The sequence below is a fragment of the Phascolarctos cinereus genome, unplaced genomic scaffold (genome assembly GCF_003287225.1).
Source record: "Phascolarctos cinereus isolate Bilbo 61053 unplaced genomic scaffold, phaCin_HiC Scaffold_4;HRSCAF=312, whole genome shotgun sequence".
Taxonomy (NCBI): Eukaryota; Metazoa; Chordata; class Mammalia; order Diprotodontia; family Phascolarctidae; genus Phascolarctos; species Phascolarctos cinereus.
The window spans coordinates 696,374,010-696,390,417 of record NW_027555847.1 but is presented as its reverse complement, the minus strand read 5'-3'; the positions used below and the strand labels follow the sequence as shown (position 1 = coordinate 696,390,417).

Genomic DNA, 16,408 nt, shown 5'->3' with positions numbered 1-16,408 from the left:
TTCTGTCTCTCTGTCTCTGTCTCTATCTTTGTTTCTCTGTCTCTCTATCTCTCTGTCTCTCACTGTTTCTCTGTCTCTCTCTGTCTCTGTCTCTCTGTCTCTCTATCTCTCTGTTTCTTTCACTGTTTCTCTGTCTCTGTTTCTCCATCTCTTTCTGTCTCTCTGTCTCTATCTTTGTTTCTCTGTCTCTATATCTCTCTGTCTCTGTTTCTCCATCTCTGTCTCTGTTTCTTTATCTCTTTCTGTCTCTCTCTGTCTCTGTCTCTATCTTTGTTTCTCTGTCTCTATCTCTCTGCCTCTCACTTTCTCTCTGTCTCTGTCTCTGTCTCTCTCCCTCTCCATTTTTACAGATCCCTCTGCCCTTGTGGCCGCGCTGGCCCAGTTTTCTCACCTGGCTGCGGACGCCATCATCAATGGGAGCGCCACCTCGCATCTGGCTCCCACGGACCATGCTGACCGTAAGTGGCAGGCTTTCTCCTCTCCTCCTCCCTGCAGACCCCCGGGTTGAGCCCTGGGGCAGCTGGTAAAGACAAAACATTACTGAGAGCGCTAGGCTCAGACTCAGGAAGATCGAACTTCCTATCCAGTCTCTGATCCTCAGGGCCTCAGTTTCTGCAGCTGTGAAATGGAGTCATTTGCAGCACGTTCATTCGTTGCTGTGTTGTGAGGAGCAGTTGATGTAATAGTGTGTAAAAAGAAGCTTGCGAGCCTTAGGTCAAAATGCGTCACCTTCTATTACTGTGATTGAGCCTGGGCTCAGAGCTTGGTTCCAGGGGCCAGGAGTCCATGAGGCCGATGACTGACCATTGCCCATTGCTGGGGACCGTGAGCCCGAGACCTGGCCCTCCTCTGACCAGCGTGTCCGGCCCCTCCTTCCCATCCCTGTGCAGTCACGAGATCTGTTTCCCTCCCCAACAGCCCGTCCCAACAGAGTCGCAGAATTTAAGGGTTTAAAGGGATCTTGGCGGTCATCTGTTCCGGCCCATAGCTGAAGGAATCCCCACTCTAACATCCCCAGCAAGTGGTTGTCTGGCTTGTGCTCGGAGACCTCCAAGGCCCCAGGCGCACAGAACTCTGGGTCTGAAGTCAGGAAGACCCGAATTCAGATCTGACTGTGTGACCCTGGGCAAGTCACCTCCCCACTGCCTGCCTCAGTTTCCTCACCTGTAAAATAGAGATAACAGTAGCACCTACTTCCTAGGGTGGTTGTAAGAATCAGATGAGATGACACGTGTCAACCACTTTGTGAACCTTAAAGCATCATGGCGGTGCTTTCTGTTATTAGCTGTTATTCAGACCACTGGGTGGCTTTATTAGCTATTCTTAAGACCACTAGAGTAAGGAGACCTGGGTTCAAGTCCCATGTCTGGCATTTGCTACTTATGTTGCCTCAAGCATGGGAGCCTCAGTTTCCCTATCTGTAAAATGAGCATATGTACCTTAGCAGTAGACGGTACAGGGTAATGGTCTGGCTTCGTCGGGCGTCAGCCTCCCACTGGGCCCTGCAAGGGGCGGGGGAGGGTGGAGACAATGGGACATGTGTCCTGGGTTCAGATCTCGCCTCTGACACGCCGCAGTGGTATGACCCCGGCCAAATTATTTCACTCTTCAACACCGCACGCAGCCGAGGTGAGGGTGGCCACCCAATTCACCGACAGCCAGTTTTGTTTTGTTTTTTTAGGCAATCGGGGTTAAGTGACTTGTCCAGGGTCACACAGCTAGTAAGTGTCAAGTGTTTGGTCGGAGGCCAGATTTGAACTCAGGTGCCCCTGACTTCAGGGCCAGCGCTCTGTTCCCCACGCCCCCTAGGTGTCCCTGACAAGCAGTTTTTAAGTCTGTGGGTGATGACGGTTTCCGTACCGCAGATTCCCAGCTGCAGTGGGACCTAGGTCTGGGCCAGAAGGTCTTGGACCATTTGTGGAGGAGTGGTGTTGCAGACGCCTGTCCTGTGTGGCTGTTGTTGTCATTACTGTAGCCCGCTCTCTCCCGTAGGGCTGACAGACACGTGCAGGGAGTGTGGGGCCCGGAGCCTGGAGTACCTGGGGCTGCTCAAGGACCGGCAGTCTCTGAATCAGGCGGACCCCGAGCGGATGAGGGGCCCCCTGCAGGACATCCTCCAGCTGGGACAGGTGAGGGAGCAGAGGACACAGACTGGGCTCATTCCTGGAGGCAGGGACCCTGTGGCATAGTCGGGGAAAGCTTGGCGGCCACAGTCAGAAAGACCTGGCTCCTGATCCTGGCTGGGCCACTGTTTACAAGCCATGTGACTTTGCTCAGCTTTCAGAGACCAAAAGTCTGTGAAAGGGAGATCCTAATTGTCTCCAAGCATGAGCCCTTCGCAGGACTGGGCACCTTCTTTGTCACCCTCAATTGCTCACATGCTCCCCCCAACAGGAGCTTAAGCCCAAAAGCCTGGACGTGCGGCAGGAAGAGCTCGGTGACTTGGTGGACAGAGAGATGGCCGCCACATCGGCCGCCATTGAAAACGCCGTTCGACGGATTGAGGTGAGAGTCGGGCTCTGGCCATTCGCCTCCTACCCCCTTACAGGTGTGTGGTTGGACCTGACTAACCAGCCATCAGAGACACACAAGGCAGAAGGCTGTGGGATGCCATGGCCAGCCTGACCTCCCCTTTCACTCTTACATTCTGGCCGAAGTGGCCAGATTTCCACCCCCCCCTTCCCCTCCAGTGAAGTTTTGGTGGCCAGGACTCCCTGATTGGTCAGTGAATTGGATGGCCACCTTCCTCAGGGCTGCTTGGCGTCTTTTCCTAGAGCAGATGGGAGCATACAGAGGAGAGCTGGGTTTGCTCAGAAGCACTGGAATCCTCCACTGAGGCTCGGATGAGACAGTGTTTGGAAAGCCTCTGCAGATCTTAAAGTGCTATTACTTAGCTCCCCTGTGCCTCAGTGTCCCCATCTGTCAAAAAGAAGGGGCTGGCTAATGAGCTTCGAGCTCCCTCCAGCCTGAGGTCAGCATTCTCTTCTTGTTCGTCCCCAGGATATGATGAACCAGGCACGTCACGAGAGCTCAGGCGTGAAGCTGGAAGTGAATGAGAGGTGAGGGGCTCCCCACTTCCTGCCCCCCCAGTCTTGGGCTGTTGCTCCGGTCACCCCTTCCCTTGGTGCTGTCAGCCCCTGCTGAGTCCTGCAGGAGGGAAGGTTTGGGGTGGGGTGTGGGGACGCCTTTCAGCCAGTCTCAGAAGGAACCAGGCCTCAGCCACGTTCCAACCTGGGTGGGGTCTCCCTCTTCTTTCTAGGATTCTCAACTCCTGCACTGACCTCATGAAGGTAACCAAGGAGTCACACCCCCCCCCACCATGGGCAATGGTCTTACAGTGTGGTAGTGGAGGGGAGGCACTGACCAGAGCGGGGTGGGAGGGAGGCGCCCCTCTCTGGGACCGGCCGGCTCTATAATAAAACATGGTTCTTGACTTTGCCAGGCCATCCGACTGCTGGTGACGACGTCCACCAGCCTGCAGAAGGAGATTGTGGAGAGTGGGAGGGTGAGTCTGGGGAGAGCGCCCACTCAGAGGGCAAGGGGCTGGGTGGGGTTGAGGTATGCAGGGAGCAGGCCCTCAGAGCTACCCCCGCATGCCTGCGGTGTGTATGGCCAGTCTTTCCCGCCTCCTCTGGAAATCTGTAATTTTCTTCAAGGTCATATCAGGACCCACCTCCTCCAGGAAGCCTCCCCATTGGTCAGAGTAGATGACTCCACTTGGCTTAGGAATGTTTCTGAAGCTGGGCGTGACCCAGAACTCAAATAAGCAAAGGAAAATGCTAGATAACCCTTGTTTATTTTTTTTTAATTTTATGAATTTATTTTAATTTATCAACAATCACTTCCATATGCTTTTGAGTTTAAAATTTTTTGCCCACTTCCTCACCACCCTCCCCAAGGCAGCACACAATCTGATACAGGCTATACATTTACGTTCCCATTAAACACATTTTCATATTAGTGAAGTTGTAAGTGAAAATTAAAACCAATAGGAGGCACCATCAGAAAGAGGAAACAAAACTCAACAGAAGAGAAAAGAAAAATGGTAGCGATTCAACTTCCATAGTTGTTTCTTTGGATGTGGACAGCATTTTCCATCCCGAGGCCTCTGAGATGTCTTAGATCCTCGTAATGCTGAGAAGGGTTCAGTTTAACAATATTAGTCATCGTATAACATGGCTGTTATTGTGTACAAAGTCCTCTTGGTTCTGCTCACTTCACTCAGCATCAGACCATATAAGTCTTTCCAGGTTTTTCTGAAGTCTGCCTGCTCATCATTTCTTATAGCACAATAGTATTCATTACATTCATATGCCACAACTTGCTCAGCCATTCCCCAACTGATAGGCATCCTCTCAATTTCCAATTCTTTGCCTCCACAAAAAGGGCTGCTATGTATATTTTTGTACATGTGGGTCCTTTTCCCATTTGTTGGATCTCTTTAGGATATAGCCCTAGAAGTGCTATTGCTGGATCAAAGGGTATGCACATTTTTGTAGCCCTTTGGGCATAGCTCCAAATTGGATAACCCTTGTTTTGAAGAAAAACACCTCCAAAGTATCTAGGGTTTTTTTTAGACCTTATTTAAAAAGATAGAAAATGGACACATGACATTAGGGCTGAAGTATACTTTAAGGAGGCTGTGTGCATCCTTGTCCCGCTCCCCACATTTGTTAGCTCTCCCCTCCCATCCTATACCTACTTGTCTGTTAACATGTTGTAGAATGTAAGCCCCTTAAGGGCAGGCATTGTTTGAGCTTTTGTTTTTCTAGCCTTAAGTACCTGGCACCCTGGTTGGATTGGATTGTCTGGGTAAACTAATACACAGAACTGAGCTTCCTGTGGGCCAGAGGCCGGTGGCTTCTGAAACCATTGCCCCATGTCACCCGCTTCTCATCAGCTTCCTCTAAAGCCCTCAAGGAGATGGGAGTCTTAAGCTGGAAGGGACCTTAGTAGTCAAAAAGGCCTATCCCCCTCCTTTATTTTACAGATAAGGAAACTGAAGCACAGAAGCAAAGTTACTAGTCCAGGGTCATACCGCTAATAAAGCCAGCCCTGTTATCCAAACTGCTAGGGGTAAGAGGGAATGACATAGTGGATGGAGTTTTGGCCTTGGGATCAGGAAGACCTGGGTTCAAAGCCTGCCTCTGATATTTCTGAACCTCGGTTTCCTCATTTGTAAAATAGTATTTCAAACAGCATCTACCTCACAGGGATGTTATGAGGCGCAAATGAGACAGTGTTGAAAACTAGAGTGATACATGTGTATGTTGGTATTTGGTCCAGACTATGATTTCATCAGTGGGAGAATTCCCGGGTATAAAAACTCCCTTCACCATTGCAGATATCAGCTCATTTGCAGTTTCTCTGTTGAGGGCACTGAAAAGTTACTTGTCTGAGGTCCCCTGGCCAGTCTGTGTCAAGAGTCAGGACTTGAACCCAGCTCTTTCTAGCTCCGTAGCCAGCTTCCTGTCAGCCACATTAGCCTGCCTGTCCTACAATCCTAGGTCTAGAACTTTTGGGGACCTCAGAGTCCTCAATCTCCCCATTTTACAGATCAGAAACTGAGACCAAGGAAGTGAAGTAATTTGCCATGGGGCACATTCCCCGCCTCCTTCTCATTTTCCTCTTAGAGTTGATGATTGATTGATTGGGACTTTCTCACTCCCAACTAAATTACCAGCCAGGACCAAAGGCTAATAATAATAATAATTTGATACTTTAAAATAAAAGCATAAAATGAAATGAAATATTTATTTTTAGAAATTATATATGATATATCATCAGCATCGTTTTTTAAAATAGTAAATAGTCCAAACTTCATCTCTCTTTGACGCCAGAGGGTGTTACAGGTCCTTTTTCAAGCAATAAAAGTTATTTATTAAGCACCTACTGTGCAGATACAGAATCAAAACAGTGCCTGCCCCCAAGGAGCTTACATTCATCTGGAGGGACAGACAATTCACTCGATCCATGAGCATTTATTAAGGACCTACTGTGTGCCAAAAGCTGGGAGTACAGACAGAACCACCATGGTCCCTGCCCTCAAGGAGCTTACTTTAGAACGAGGTAGTGACTAGCAAGAAAGGAAGATATAATGAAGTGATGCTGGGGGGTGAGGAAGGGTCAGCTTTAACCCCCAGATGGAATCATTCCCTGTCCCCTTCCCCCATGACTAAGAGTGCCCCCCATCTTGAGGATAAAAGCCTCAGGGGAGAAGGATCTGGGGTGGAGGCACTGACTGTCCCCCCACCCAACCCATCCATCCACCCCATTCACTGAGCTTGTCTTGTCTGCCTCTCGCCACCAGGGGGCAGCAACCCAACAGGAATTCTACGCCAAGAACTCACGCTGGACCCAAGGCCTCATCTCCGCATCCAAGGCTGTGGGCTGGGGAGCCACCCAGCTGGTGTAGGTCCAGGCGGGGAGAGGGAGGAAAGGTCATAGTGAGGCCTCTGGCTGCCTGGGTGGGAAAAACAACTTGAGCATCCCCCTCCACCCCTCTTCCTGGCATCCTTGGCCAAGATGGCGAGGAGGAAGCTGGGAGCAGCCAGCTGGGCTCATCGGGTAGGGTGAGCTGGAAGGAGCCCCAGGAGGCAGTCTGGGCCAGCCCCCTCCTCTTAGCCAGAGGAAACTGAGGCCCGGAGAGACTAACTAGCCCCAGGCCACCCAGCTAGCCAGTGTTAAAGGATCCCCTGACCCCAGATCTAGTGCTTTTTCCATGACACCAGGAACCCTGTGTTACAGATGAGGAAACTGAGGCCCAGAGCTGTGCAGTGACTTGCCTAATGTCTCACAGCTAGTATCAAAGGGGGGATTCCAAGGCAAGGTTCCTGATTCTGAATTCAGCGTTCTTTCCACTGTGCCTAGCTCGTGGGCTGTGACTGTGGCTTAGGCAGCTTGCGTGTCTGCCATCCCTGGGCAAACCACCCCCGGTAGTTTCTGGGGAAGCCAAAGCCATGGCACTGATTATGTTTGGGGCATGCCTAACCACCCCCTGTCCCATCACACACACACACACACACACACACACACTCTCTCTCTCTCTCTCTCTCTCTCTCTCTCTCTCTCTCTCTCTCTCTCTCTCTCTCTCTCTCCCCTCCCTCCCTCCTCTTCTCTCCCTCTGTCCTCTTGTGTCTCTCTCTCTCTCTCTCTCAGTCATGTCTGAGCCCCTATTGATAAACCAGGGAAGGAAGGTAACCAGGATGGGGAAGAACCTTGAATCTATGACTGATGGATGGGGAGAGATCGATGCAGTGGGGGTGGTTTGAGCCCGGAGATGTAGCCAGCTGTCTTCAAGTGATGTGGATGGGGGAGACTTGAGCCTCTGGCTTGGTTTCACTCAGGTTTCTGCCCCTGGGACCCCAGGGCTGCTGCTGTTTGTGAGTGAATCTTGGCCAGGCTTCTGAAGGGAGAAGCCTTAGTTCCAGGTGTAAACCTGTCTCTGGCATCAGGTCTGGGCTTGCCCAGCTGTCAGACAGACAAAGCCGGCAGGACAGCCTCAGAAGTCTGGGCAGGGAGGATTAGCCGCTCATTCAGACAGCTCTGAATTCAGAGAGGGTGCGGGGCATTTAGCCCAGAAGAGAAAGGAGTTAAGGCACAGATAGCCTTCTTCAGGTATTGGACCTTGGCTGCCAGGAGGAAAAGGCAGAAGTAGGAGCAGACAGTTGGGAAGGCCTGAGGTCAAAGACTGCCCCAGATACTTATTAGCCGGATGATCCTGGGAAAGTCACTTAAGTGCTCTGTGCCTCAGTTTCCTCATCTGTAAAATAAAGAGTCCGGAGTCTGTGGCTTCTGAGGTCCCTTCCAGCTCTCAGTGATCGTATGATTTCATTTGCAAGGGGGCAGCTTTAGGCTTGATGTCATCAATGAGAACTGTCCTGAAGAACTGCTTAGAGAGGTAGTGAGTTCCCCATCACTAGCAGTCTTCGGTTGGGGGGGGGAGGGCCGGCTGAGCATCTGTTGGGGATGTGGGAGCGGGACTTCTTGGGGGGCTCTGAGTTTCTGTGTGATTCTCTGCCCCTCCCCAGGGAGTCAGCTGACAGGGTGGTCCTGCACACTGGGAAGTATGAGGAGCTCATCGTCTGCTCCCACGAGATCGCAGCCAGCACGGCCCAGCTAGTGGCCGCCTCTAAGGTGAGGCCCTGAGCACAGACCCAGCAAGGTCTCCTGGAGCAGCCTTCTCCAGCCAGAGAATTACCCCATGGGATCATAAGATTAAGGCTGGAAGAGACCTTTGATCTAGAAATCTAAACTGGCCCTTTTAATTTAAAGCTGAGGAACAGAGAGGGAGTGCAGAGTTTGGAGTCTATAAGACCTGAGTTCAAATTCTTCCTCTGACACTAGCTGTGTGACTCCAGCTAAATCACTTAACCTCTCTGTGCCCCAGTTTCCTCATTTATAAAAAGGAGTTGCACCAGATGGCCTCAAGCTCGTTTCCCACCCTAGACCTATGTCCAGAGGTGACTCATCCAAGATTCCACAGGAAGTGGATTTATGCCCAGGTGGTCCGAGTTCAAATTCAGGGCTCTTCTCTTTTTTTCCTTTACATCACTGTCACTTCCCAGTAGAACACTGCCTTGTAACAAATAAGTACAGTGGATCAGTTGGTCAACATGTACTAAGTGCCTGGCACCATGCTAGTCACTGGGGACTCTTTCAAGATGTATGCCACACTCTGACCAGCTCGTCCACCAGCCCTTTTGGGGGACCGATATCACCCTCTGGGGATATTCCCTGGCATCACCTTCTTGGGTTTTTGGTCTGTCTTCTGTATCATGGGCAGCCGCCAAGGAACTCTTGAGTAGAAGAATTCTGAATTCTGAAAGTTCAGCCACTTACACACCACAGGACCTCTGATTAGAGGAACAGATGACCAGAGCTGGCAGGCCATCCAGTCTAAGCCCCTTTGTTCACAGAGGGAGACTGAGGCTGCTCAGGGGGGATCACACAGTGAGACACTTGAAATCAGGAAGACTTGGGTACAAATCCCACCTCACACACTTAAGTGTCCCGAGGCAAATCTCTGAACCTGTCTCTTCCATAAAATGGGACGGCGGTCCCCTCCAGCCTAATCTGGGTTTCTGTGACCCTAGAAGCCACTTGCATTTCTTTGGACCTCACTAATCACCACATGCCCTATTTTAATTCTTCTTAATTATATATTAATTTATACCTTTAATATAGCATACATTAATATATTTAATGCAATATATAATTTATATATTTAATATAATATTTTATGTATTTTTAAAATTAGTATTATTATTACCTTGTGGAGTCTTGTTGAGGAAAGTGCTCCCACACCAGAAATTCTTAACCTTCTCTGTGTCATGGACCCCTCTTAGTGAAGCCCCTTAGTACCATGTCTTTAAATGCACAAAATAAAATGCAGGGGATGACAGAGGAAACCAGTGACATTGTAGCACAGTCCAGAAGCATGAAAAAGACCAAGATTGGGGATTCTAGATTAAGGCCCGTGGTCTCTACCATAAAGTACCAGGCCCGTGGTAAGCAATGGCCCCTGTCTGATGGGTCCCTTTGGCTTTCGGCAGGTCAAAGCTGACAAAAACAGCCGGAATCTAAGCAGGCTTCAGGAGTGCTCCCGGTCCGTGAATGAGATGGCTGCCAATGTGGTAGCTTCCACCAAGTCCGGCCAGGAGCAGATTGAAGACAAAGGTAAGAGATCATCACTGTGGACAGGGAGAAAGAGGGATAGGGGTCAAGAGAAAAGGAGGAAGCCACTGGGGGCGGGGATAGGCTGCCTCCTCACCAGCTTACTTTACTCTGCCTGACACCCAGACACCATGGATTTCTCGGGCATGTCGTTGATCAAGCTGAAGAAGGAAGAGATGGAAACTCAGGTAGGATGGTGGACTCTCCCCGCAACCTCCCTTTTGTGTCCACTCCTCTGCTGTGAATCATGGTAGATACAAGAAGTATGAAACACAGCCCCTTGGCCTCAGAGAGCTTACAGTATTGTCGAGGAGACAAGATTAATGTTAATTCATTCAGCAGACATTTTTCAAGTCACTGGTTCCAGGCAGTGGGAAAACAAAATCATGTCAACATCTATCATCGATTGATCTAGGTACACACATAGATAATGTATGTGTATATATGTAATATTCATGTGATGTTTACATATATTAACATATAAACAGCATGAGTAATTATAGATACAAAACAGTATTTGTACATGTGACAGGAGTGAGAATTCACTTCAGCAAACACAAAGCTCTTACATCATATGAGTCAGTGAGGATAGAGGGCTAAAAAAATAAAAACATCAGCCCTGCCCTTGTGGTGTTTCCATCTTCCTAGCGGGATATGACAACTACACAGATAAGTATAATACAAGATAGAGTGTGAAAGGGCAGAAAGAAGGGAACCTAGGAGTATTTAAGGAGAGAATACTTCCATTTGGAGGAAGGGAGGGAATCAGGGAAGACTGAACCTTGAAGAAAGGTAAAGAATGTGAGAAGCAGATGAGGAAGGAGGGCCGTTCCAGGCAGGGAGGGCAGCCAAGATGGGAGATGGCCTGAAGAGTTTGGGAAATACCATATACAAGATGAGGTATGTTAAGACCCAGCTGTTAGGGGCTGAATGTGCCTTTGAGAAGGGTATGGGGCAGGGGTCTATGGGGCCCAGACTAGTTGGGGTGGGCATCACAGTGGGACACCCCTTGAACTTGGCCTTGAGTGATGGGGCCGATGATAGACACCCTTAGGGGCTGACACATGGGACTGACTGGGTTCTGGGGTCCCTCCAGGTGAAGGTACTGGAACTGGAGAAGACGCTGGAGAATGAGAGGATGCGGCTGGGGGAGCTTCGCAAGAGGCATTACGCCCTGGCAGGGGTGATTGACCAGCCTGTCGAAGAGGATCTTAGCCGCCCTGTGGCCAGCCCTCGACGAGGTATCCTGAAGAAGCCCCCACTAGCTCAGAAGCCCACCCTGGGGCCCAAGCCAGACTGCCAGGTACCCTTGAAGACGTGGCTCTCTGGATAGACCAGGCCGTTCAGTCAAGCACTGTGGTGGAGGGGAAGGATAGTGGGACCTGGAGGCAGGTTCCGGAGGCAGGTTCCGATCCTGCGTCTTAACATTCACTAGCTATGTGTCCTTAGGAAAGTCACTTACAGCCTCTCTGGGACAGTTTTCTCATCTGAAAAAATTGAGATAATAAAGACTGTAGCATCTACCTCACAGGGCTGATGGCAAGGCTCAAATGAGATAGTAAAATGTTGGCTTTGCCTTGGTATTGGGCATGGACAAAGGAAAGAGATGAGTCCTTCTGAAAAAGTGCTGGGCTTGGAGTGTGAAAAAACAGCGGCGTGCGTTCTGCCACGTTCCACGCTCTTCAGCATGTCACTTCTTTGCACCTGTTTGCTCATGTGTGCAGAGATGGAGTTGAACTGTATTTTATCTGGGATCCTCGGAGGATTCATGGTCTGATGGGATAGACTACTTCTTTCTCTTCTCACCCCTCAGTCCTGAGAAAGGCCCCAGTCTGATGTGGGAGCCATCGGAGGAACAGCCTCTCCTGGAAGAACCCACGCACATACACCCACACGGGTACACATGCATACAGCCGAAACATTTATGATTCAGTCAAGCATTTATCATGTGTTAATGTTTTGTGACTGTCCTCTGCCATAAGGGAGGACGTGGGGTAATAACCCTGTGGACCCTGGCTTTCCATGACAGGGCTCACAGCCCCTTACTGGGTTCAGATGCTGAGAATAAACAGTGCGAGTCAGTTCAGTGCAAAGCTTTATTGGCAAACAGTGAAAGGAAGAAGAGAACCCAGTGTACAACACACACATACACACACACACACACACACACACACACACACACACACACACACACACTAACATAGAGTAACATAAATCACCTAAAGGCAGTGCTGTTGGGGGAGCACAGAAACACGAGTCTATTCAGCTGGAAAGCACCTAAGGTACCCTTCGGAAAATGGGGTGCTTGCACCCTGATATTAGTGGCAACCTGGAGCTGGCCACTTTGCAGATCAGGGTTTCGGATACACGGGGGATTTATGGGGTACACAGAAGCAGAGAGAAAAGCAAACTAACTGTTGGAAAGATTTTTTGGATTCAGATGCACTACCCTTTAAAAAAAGATTATTGCCAGTATTTTTCCAAGGATGGATCCTATCAGCTACGGCCTTCCTTGAGGGGAGAGACCGTCATGATGGTCTCAAGACCAGCAGGCCTAGTCTTTGACAGTCAAGCACTGGGGCAGGGCTGGGACTGGATGATGCCTGCCTCCAAGGAGCTTCTATCCCACCGTCTGAATAGCTGTACTTCAGACTGAGTTGGGATGGGATGGGATGGATGGGATTGGCTGATAGAGGCAAAGGCATTCTGGAGGTGGGAAGTTGGGGAAGCAGGAAAGGCCATGGGTCATCAGGAGAGAAGCTTGGATTAAGGTCCCTGCAAAAACCCCCAGGCAGGAGCAGGGAGGGGGTTGGCACCAGCTGCCTCTTGGACCCATCCACCCTGAGCAATTCCCTCTTGTCATTTCAGCTTGAGAAGGAGGATGGCATGTACCAGGCCCAGCTTATGAACTCCTAAGAGTGCTCAGCTCTGGCTTTGAAGAGAAATGAGGTTGGGGGGACCCTCCCTGGCCCCAGGGCAAACGGGAAGGTTCCCTTCTAGCTCCCCTTTACCCAAATGGCCCAGGAGACATCCCCCCCAGGCCCTGCAGGGCTTGTGGGTGGGAAAGAAGAGTGGATCCCAGAGCCAGGAGATATCTGTGTTTTAAACAGATCACAGCTGGATTGTCCTCCAGTTTGCTGCGGCACCTTCACCCAGTGGCTCTGAAGCCCTGCAGGGCCATCCACTTCATGGGCTCCTGTGGCCAAGCAGGGGGTGGGGGAGCAAGCTGAGGAGGACTTTGGTGGCTCTTGAGCTTGAGATGTGCTGGACAGTTCTCCACCCTATACGTGATTATTTATCTGCAATAAGAAAAACTTCTTAACCCAGCCAGGCTCCCCGCCGACCTGAGCTGGAATCCTTCAGGAGAGACACATGATGTTTTTAAAATACGAGTTCCATCTTTTCTCTACTGTTTTATATTCAGTGTATTGGGTGCAGGGGCTACGTTATTGGCAGGGGATGCTTTGGGGAGGGTCCGGCCCTTTCCTGGGACTCTGAATCTGTGATTATGGCTTGTTGGGGAGGAATAAACATTAAATAGAATCTCTGAGAAGCTCCCTGGCTACTGGGGTACAGGTGAGGTACTTGCCCCCTCCAACTGGGTCTTTATTTGGGGCAGCAAATAGAACTAGGTCCTGTCTTCAGTGATCTGTTGTCTGATGGGAAGAGTCCTTCAGTTCAGCAAGCATTTCTAAAACACCTACTATGTGCCAGGCACTGGGATAGCAAGATAAGAGAACAGTCCTGCCCTTGTGGATTTGACATTCCATTGGTTTGGGAGGAGAGCCAAGTAGTCAGTCAACAAGCATTTCTAAAACACCTACTATGTGCCAGGCACCATACTAAGTGCTGAGAATGAAAGACAAAAACCCATTTTGTGCCCTCAGGGAGCTCACTTTTTATTGGGAGACAACATACAAATAACAACATATAAGTTCTACACAGTGAATGGGAGGTCATCTCAGAGGGAAGCCTGCTCGTGGACCATGGCCCCATTTTATCTTGTGTGCTGCTTGAAAACCCTTCCCCTTGTCTCTACAGCTGGCTTCAGACAGGGCTGGTGCAGTGGAGAGAGTGGGGCTAGATTTGGAGTCAGGATCTGGGTGTGAATCTGGACCTCTTACTGCTCAGGTGGCTTTGGGGAGATAGCTGACCTCCCTAGACCTCGCCTTCCTAAAAAACCGCGTGGCTTGGGGCAGATGGTCTCTTGGGAGAATCTTCCAGCCATAGCATTCAGTGATCCCACAAAATACCAGGGCATTAGAGGGACCTGATGAGAGTAGGGGTACCCAGGGAGGGAAATGTCACACCTGACCAGGCATCAAAGAGACTGGACCAACTCAATTCCTCTAGAAGACACATGACTCTCTCCCTGTGTCTTTCCAGCCAGGCAGATTCAAGGCCATTCTCGCCACCTACAAGGTGGCATTGAGTTGAATCTGCTCTCTGGTGGGGAGCCGTTCCATACGGGGTTCAGTTCCTTGGAGGTTGGGGGAGGGGAGGTGGGAGAGGACATGTCTAGAAGCTTGCCTCCCTCTTGGTCCTTGGATGGCAGAACCTGCTACGTGTTCCACCGACATCACCTGGGAACCCAGGCCACCTCACTGCCAAGATAAAGTACCTGAGGCAGGACAAGAAAAAATGGACTGAAATTCTAGGAGGGGTTGCGGTTGGACATTACCAAGAACTTGGAGGCAAGGAGACAGGGCATATAGACTTGCTTTTCTAGGGGAAAAAAAAAAGGGAGCCACCTTCTGGAGGTAGGGCCCATCTAAGCTCCCCTTCCCCTTTTAAAAGACATTGCCTTCCCTCCCCTCCTCTACCCCGTGGAGTGGGCTCAGTCTGCCTCCACCCCATCCCTATTTCCTGTTTTTCCTTCCTTTGATGAGGACTGACCTCTGCCCTGGGAGGCCCAAGCCTGCCTGCCAGCACCTTGCTGAGAGCACTTTTCAGGACTGGCAAAGGGAAAGTGGGGTGGGGGTGTCGGGGAGGGAGCTTGGCAGTGAGCCCTTATAACTGGCCAGGGAAGAGGGACAGCTTGAGAAGCAGCTGGCCTGGCTGCCCTTCAACCATTCAAGGGAGAGCCATATGCTGGGCAGGAAGTTGTCTCAGCCTCATTAGAAATGGGGCTTAGCAAGGGGCAGGGCCTCAGCTATTTGCTTAAGCAAGGAAGTGATGCAGTCCCAATTCAGTCTGGCTGGGAAGGTGGTTTGGAAAGCCACCGAACGTTAGAGCTGGAACGGCTCCTACCAGAGGAGTGTTAGGGCCAGGGAAGGAAGCAGCTTGCACTGGGGCAGACACACTGCCAGGCCAACACGAGAACCCGGGTTTCTTGACTTAGGCTGGGGACTTTTTAACTTGCTGCACTGAACAGACCTGCTTCATGGGTCCTTCTGACCTCTGGCCGATAAGGGCTTTTCCACTGGCTTCGGAAGGTTTTTGTTTGCATGCATTCACACTATTGTCTCCCTTCTGGCCTGCTCAGGGGAGTCGGCCTTGGCAAACTCCTTTGATCCTGTCAGGAACTAACCAGGTAATAGGGGAAAGCACTTGGCAAACTGAAGGAGCAGTGTCAAGGTTGGCTGTTACGATAAGGTCTTCAAGTCTGAAAGCTAGAAGGGACCTCGCTGGGTACAGTGCCTTTATTTTATAACCAAAGAGAGGAGGAGCTCAGAACTGAAATGCTCCTGGGAAAGACCAAACCTGGAAACATACATATCTATGGGGGAAACGGGACTTCCAGCAACCTTCCCAACACCTTCTGGGAAAAAAAAAAAGACCAGGAAAAACTGGCTAATATGTGTGGCTAACATACGGAATAGGTTATTAAAACTTGCCCAAAGAGGCCAGACCTGGGTCCACCCACTTCTGACACATACCTGACCAAGTCACCTAACTTGTCGGTCCAGACAACTCTTGAGGCTAAACTGAAGAACAGCTGGTGTGCATCAGGAAAAGGAAGTTCCATCCTGTCTGTATCGTAAATGCCTAGCACTTACCTCACCCGTTCTAAGGCTGCAGAGCCCTAATCTGCTTTGCCACCTAGTTGCCCCCAGTTTAACCTGCAGTATTAAATAGGGTCTGACTGGCAGCAAGGAATGGGGGGTGTCACTGGAAGTATCTGAGCAGAGGCTTCACACTGCAGAGATTCCCACTCTCAGTAATAACGAACTCCAGTTTCTTCCAGTCTGGTGTCAAGTCTATTTACTGCTAACTGCTGCCTGATTCTGGAGGAGGGAAGGAGTTAGACAACTGGGTGGTGCCATGGTGGATACAGCGCCAGGCCTGGAGTCAGGAAGACTGCTCCTGAGTTCAAATCCAGCCTCAGACACTTCCTAGCTGTGTGACCCTGGGCAAGTCACGTCACCCTGTTTGCCTTGGTTTCCTCATCTGTAAAATGAGCTGGAGAAGGAAATGGGAAAACCACTCTAGTATCTTTGCCAAGAAAACCCCAAATGGGGTCACAAAGAATCAGACAATTGAAATGACTGAACAAGGACAAAAGTAGTTGAGCTGTTTTCTCCAGGATCTCCTCCACACCCAGGGGCCGTGGACTGTGATAGATAACCCACTCATGATAACACATTAGTTAAAGCCAGAAAAAATGAACCAGAGCTGCCTCTGGCTCTTCTGGTCACATGACTGTCCTGTACAAACTTTGCCACCATACAAAAGGCCTGCACAAAGGCCAGTGGTGCCTCTCCCCTCACCCCCACCCCCACCCCACCTGACT

General features: G+C 50.3%; 1 protein-coding gene across 3 annotated transcripts in view; it reads left to right on the top strand.

Annotated features, from left to right (window-relative positions):
* Positions 1-13,218, top strand: part of HIP1R (huntingtin interacting protein 1 related) — a 79,691-nt gene extending 66,473 nt beyond the window's left edge. For 2 of the 3 annotated variants that reach the window (XM_020970211.2, XM_020970210.2), the window contains 12 exons: positions 351-458; positions 1,993-2,129; positions 2,395-2,505; positions 3,001-3,059; positions 3,260-3,290; positions 3,443-3,505; positions 6,311-6,411; positions 8,031-8,136; positions 9,555-9,678; positions 9,802-9,863; positions 10,772-10,978; positions 12,544-13,218. In XM_020970211.2, coding sequence (XP_020825870.1) covers positions 351-458; positions 1,993-2,129; positions 2,395-2,505; positions 3,001-3,059; positions 3,260-3,290; positions 3,443-3,505; positions 6,311-6,411; positions 8,031-8,136; positions 9,555-9,678; positions 9,802-9,863; positions 10,772-10,978; positions 12,544-12,591 — 1,157 coding nt within the window. In that variant the 3' untranslated portion in view covers positions 12,592-13,218. The remainder of the gene's footprint in view (positions 1-350; positions 459-1,992; positions 2,130-2,394; positions 2,506-3,000; positions 3,060-3,259; positions 3,291-3,442; positions 3,506-6,310; positions 6,412-8,030; positions 8,137-9,554; positions 9,679-9,801; positions 9,864-10,771; positions 10,979-12,543) is intronic. The other variant, XM_020970212.2, reaches the window with a different exon arrangement.
* The last annotated feature ends 3,190 nt before the right edge of the window (positions 13,219-16,408 follow it).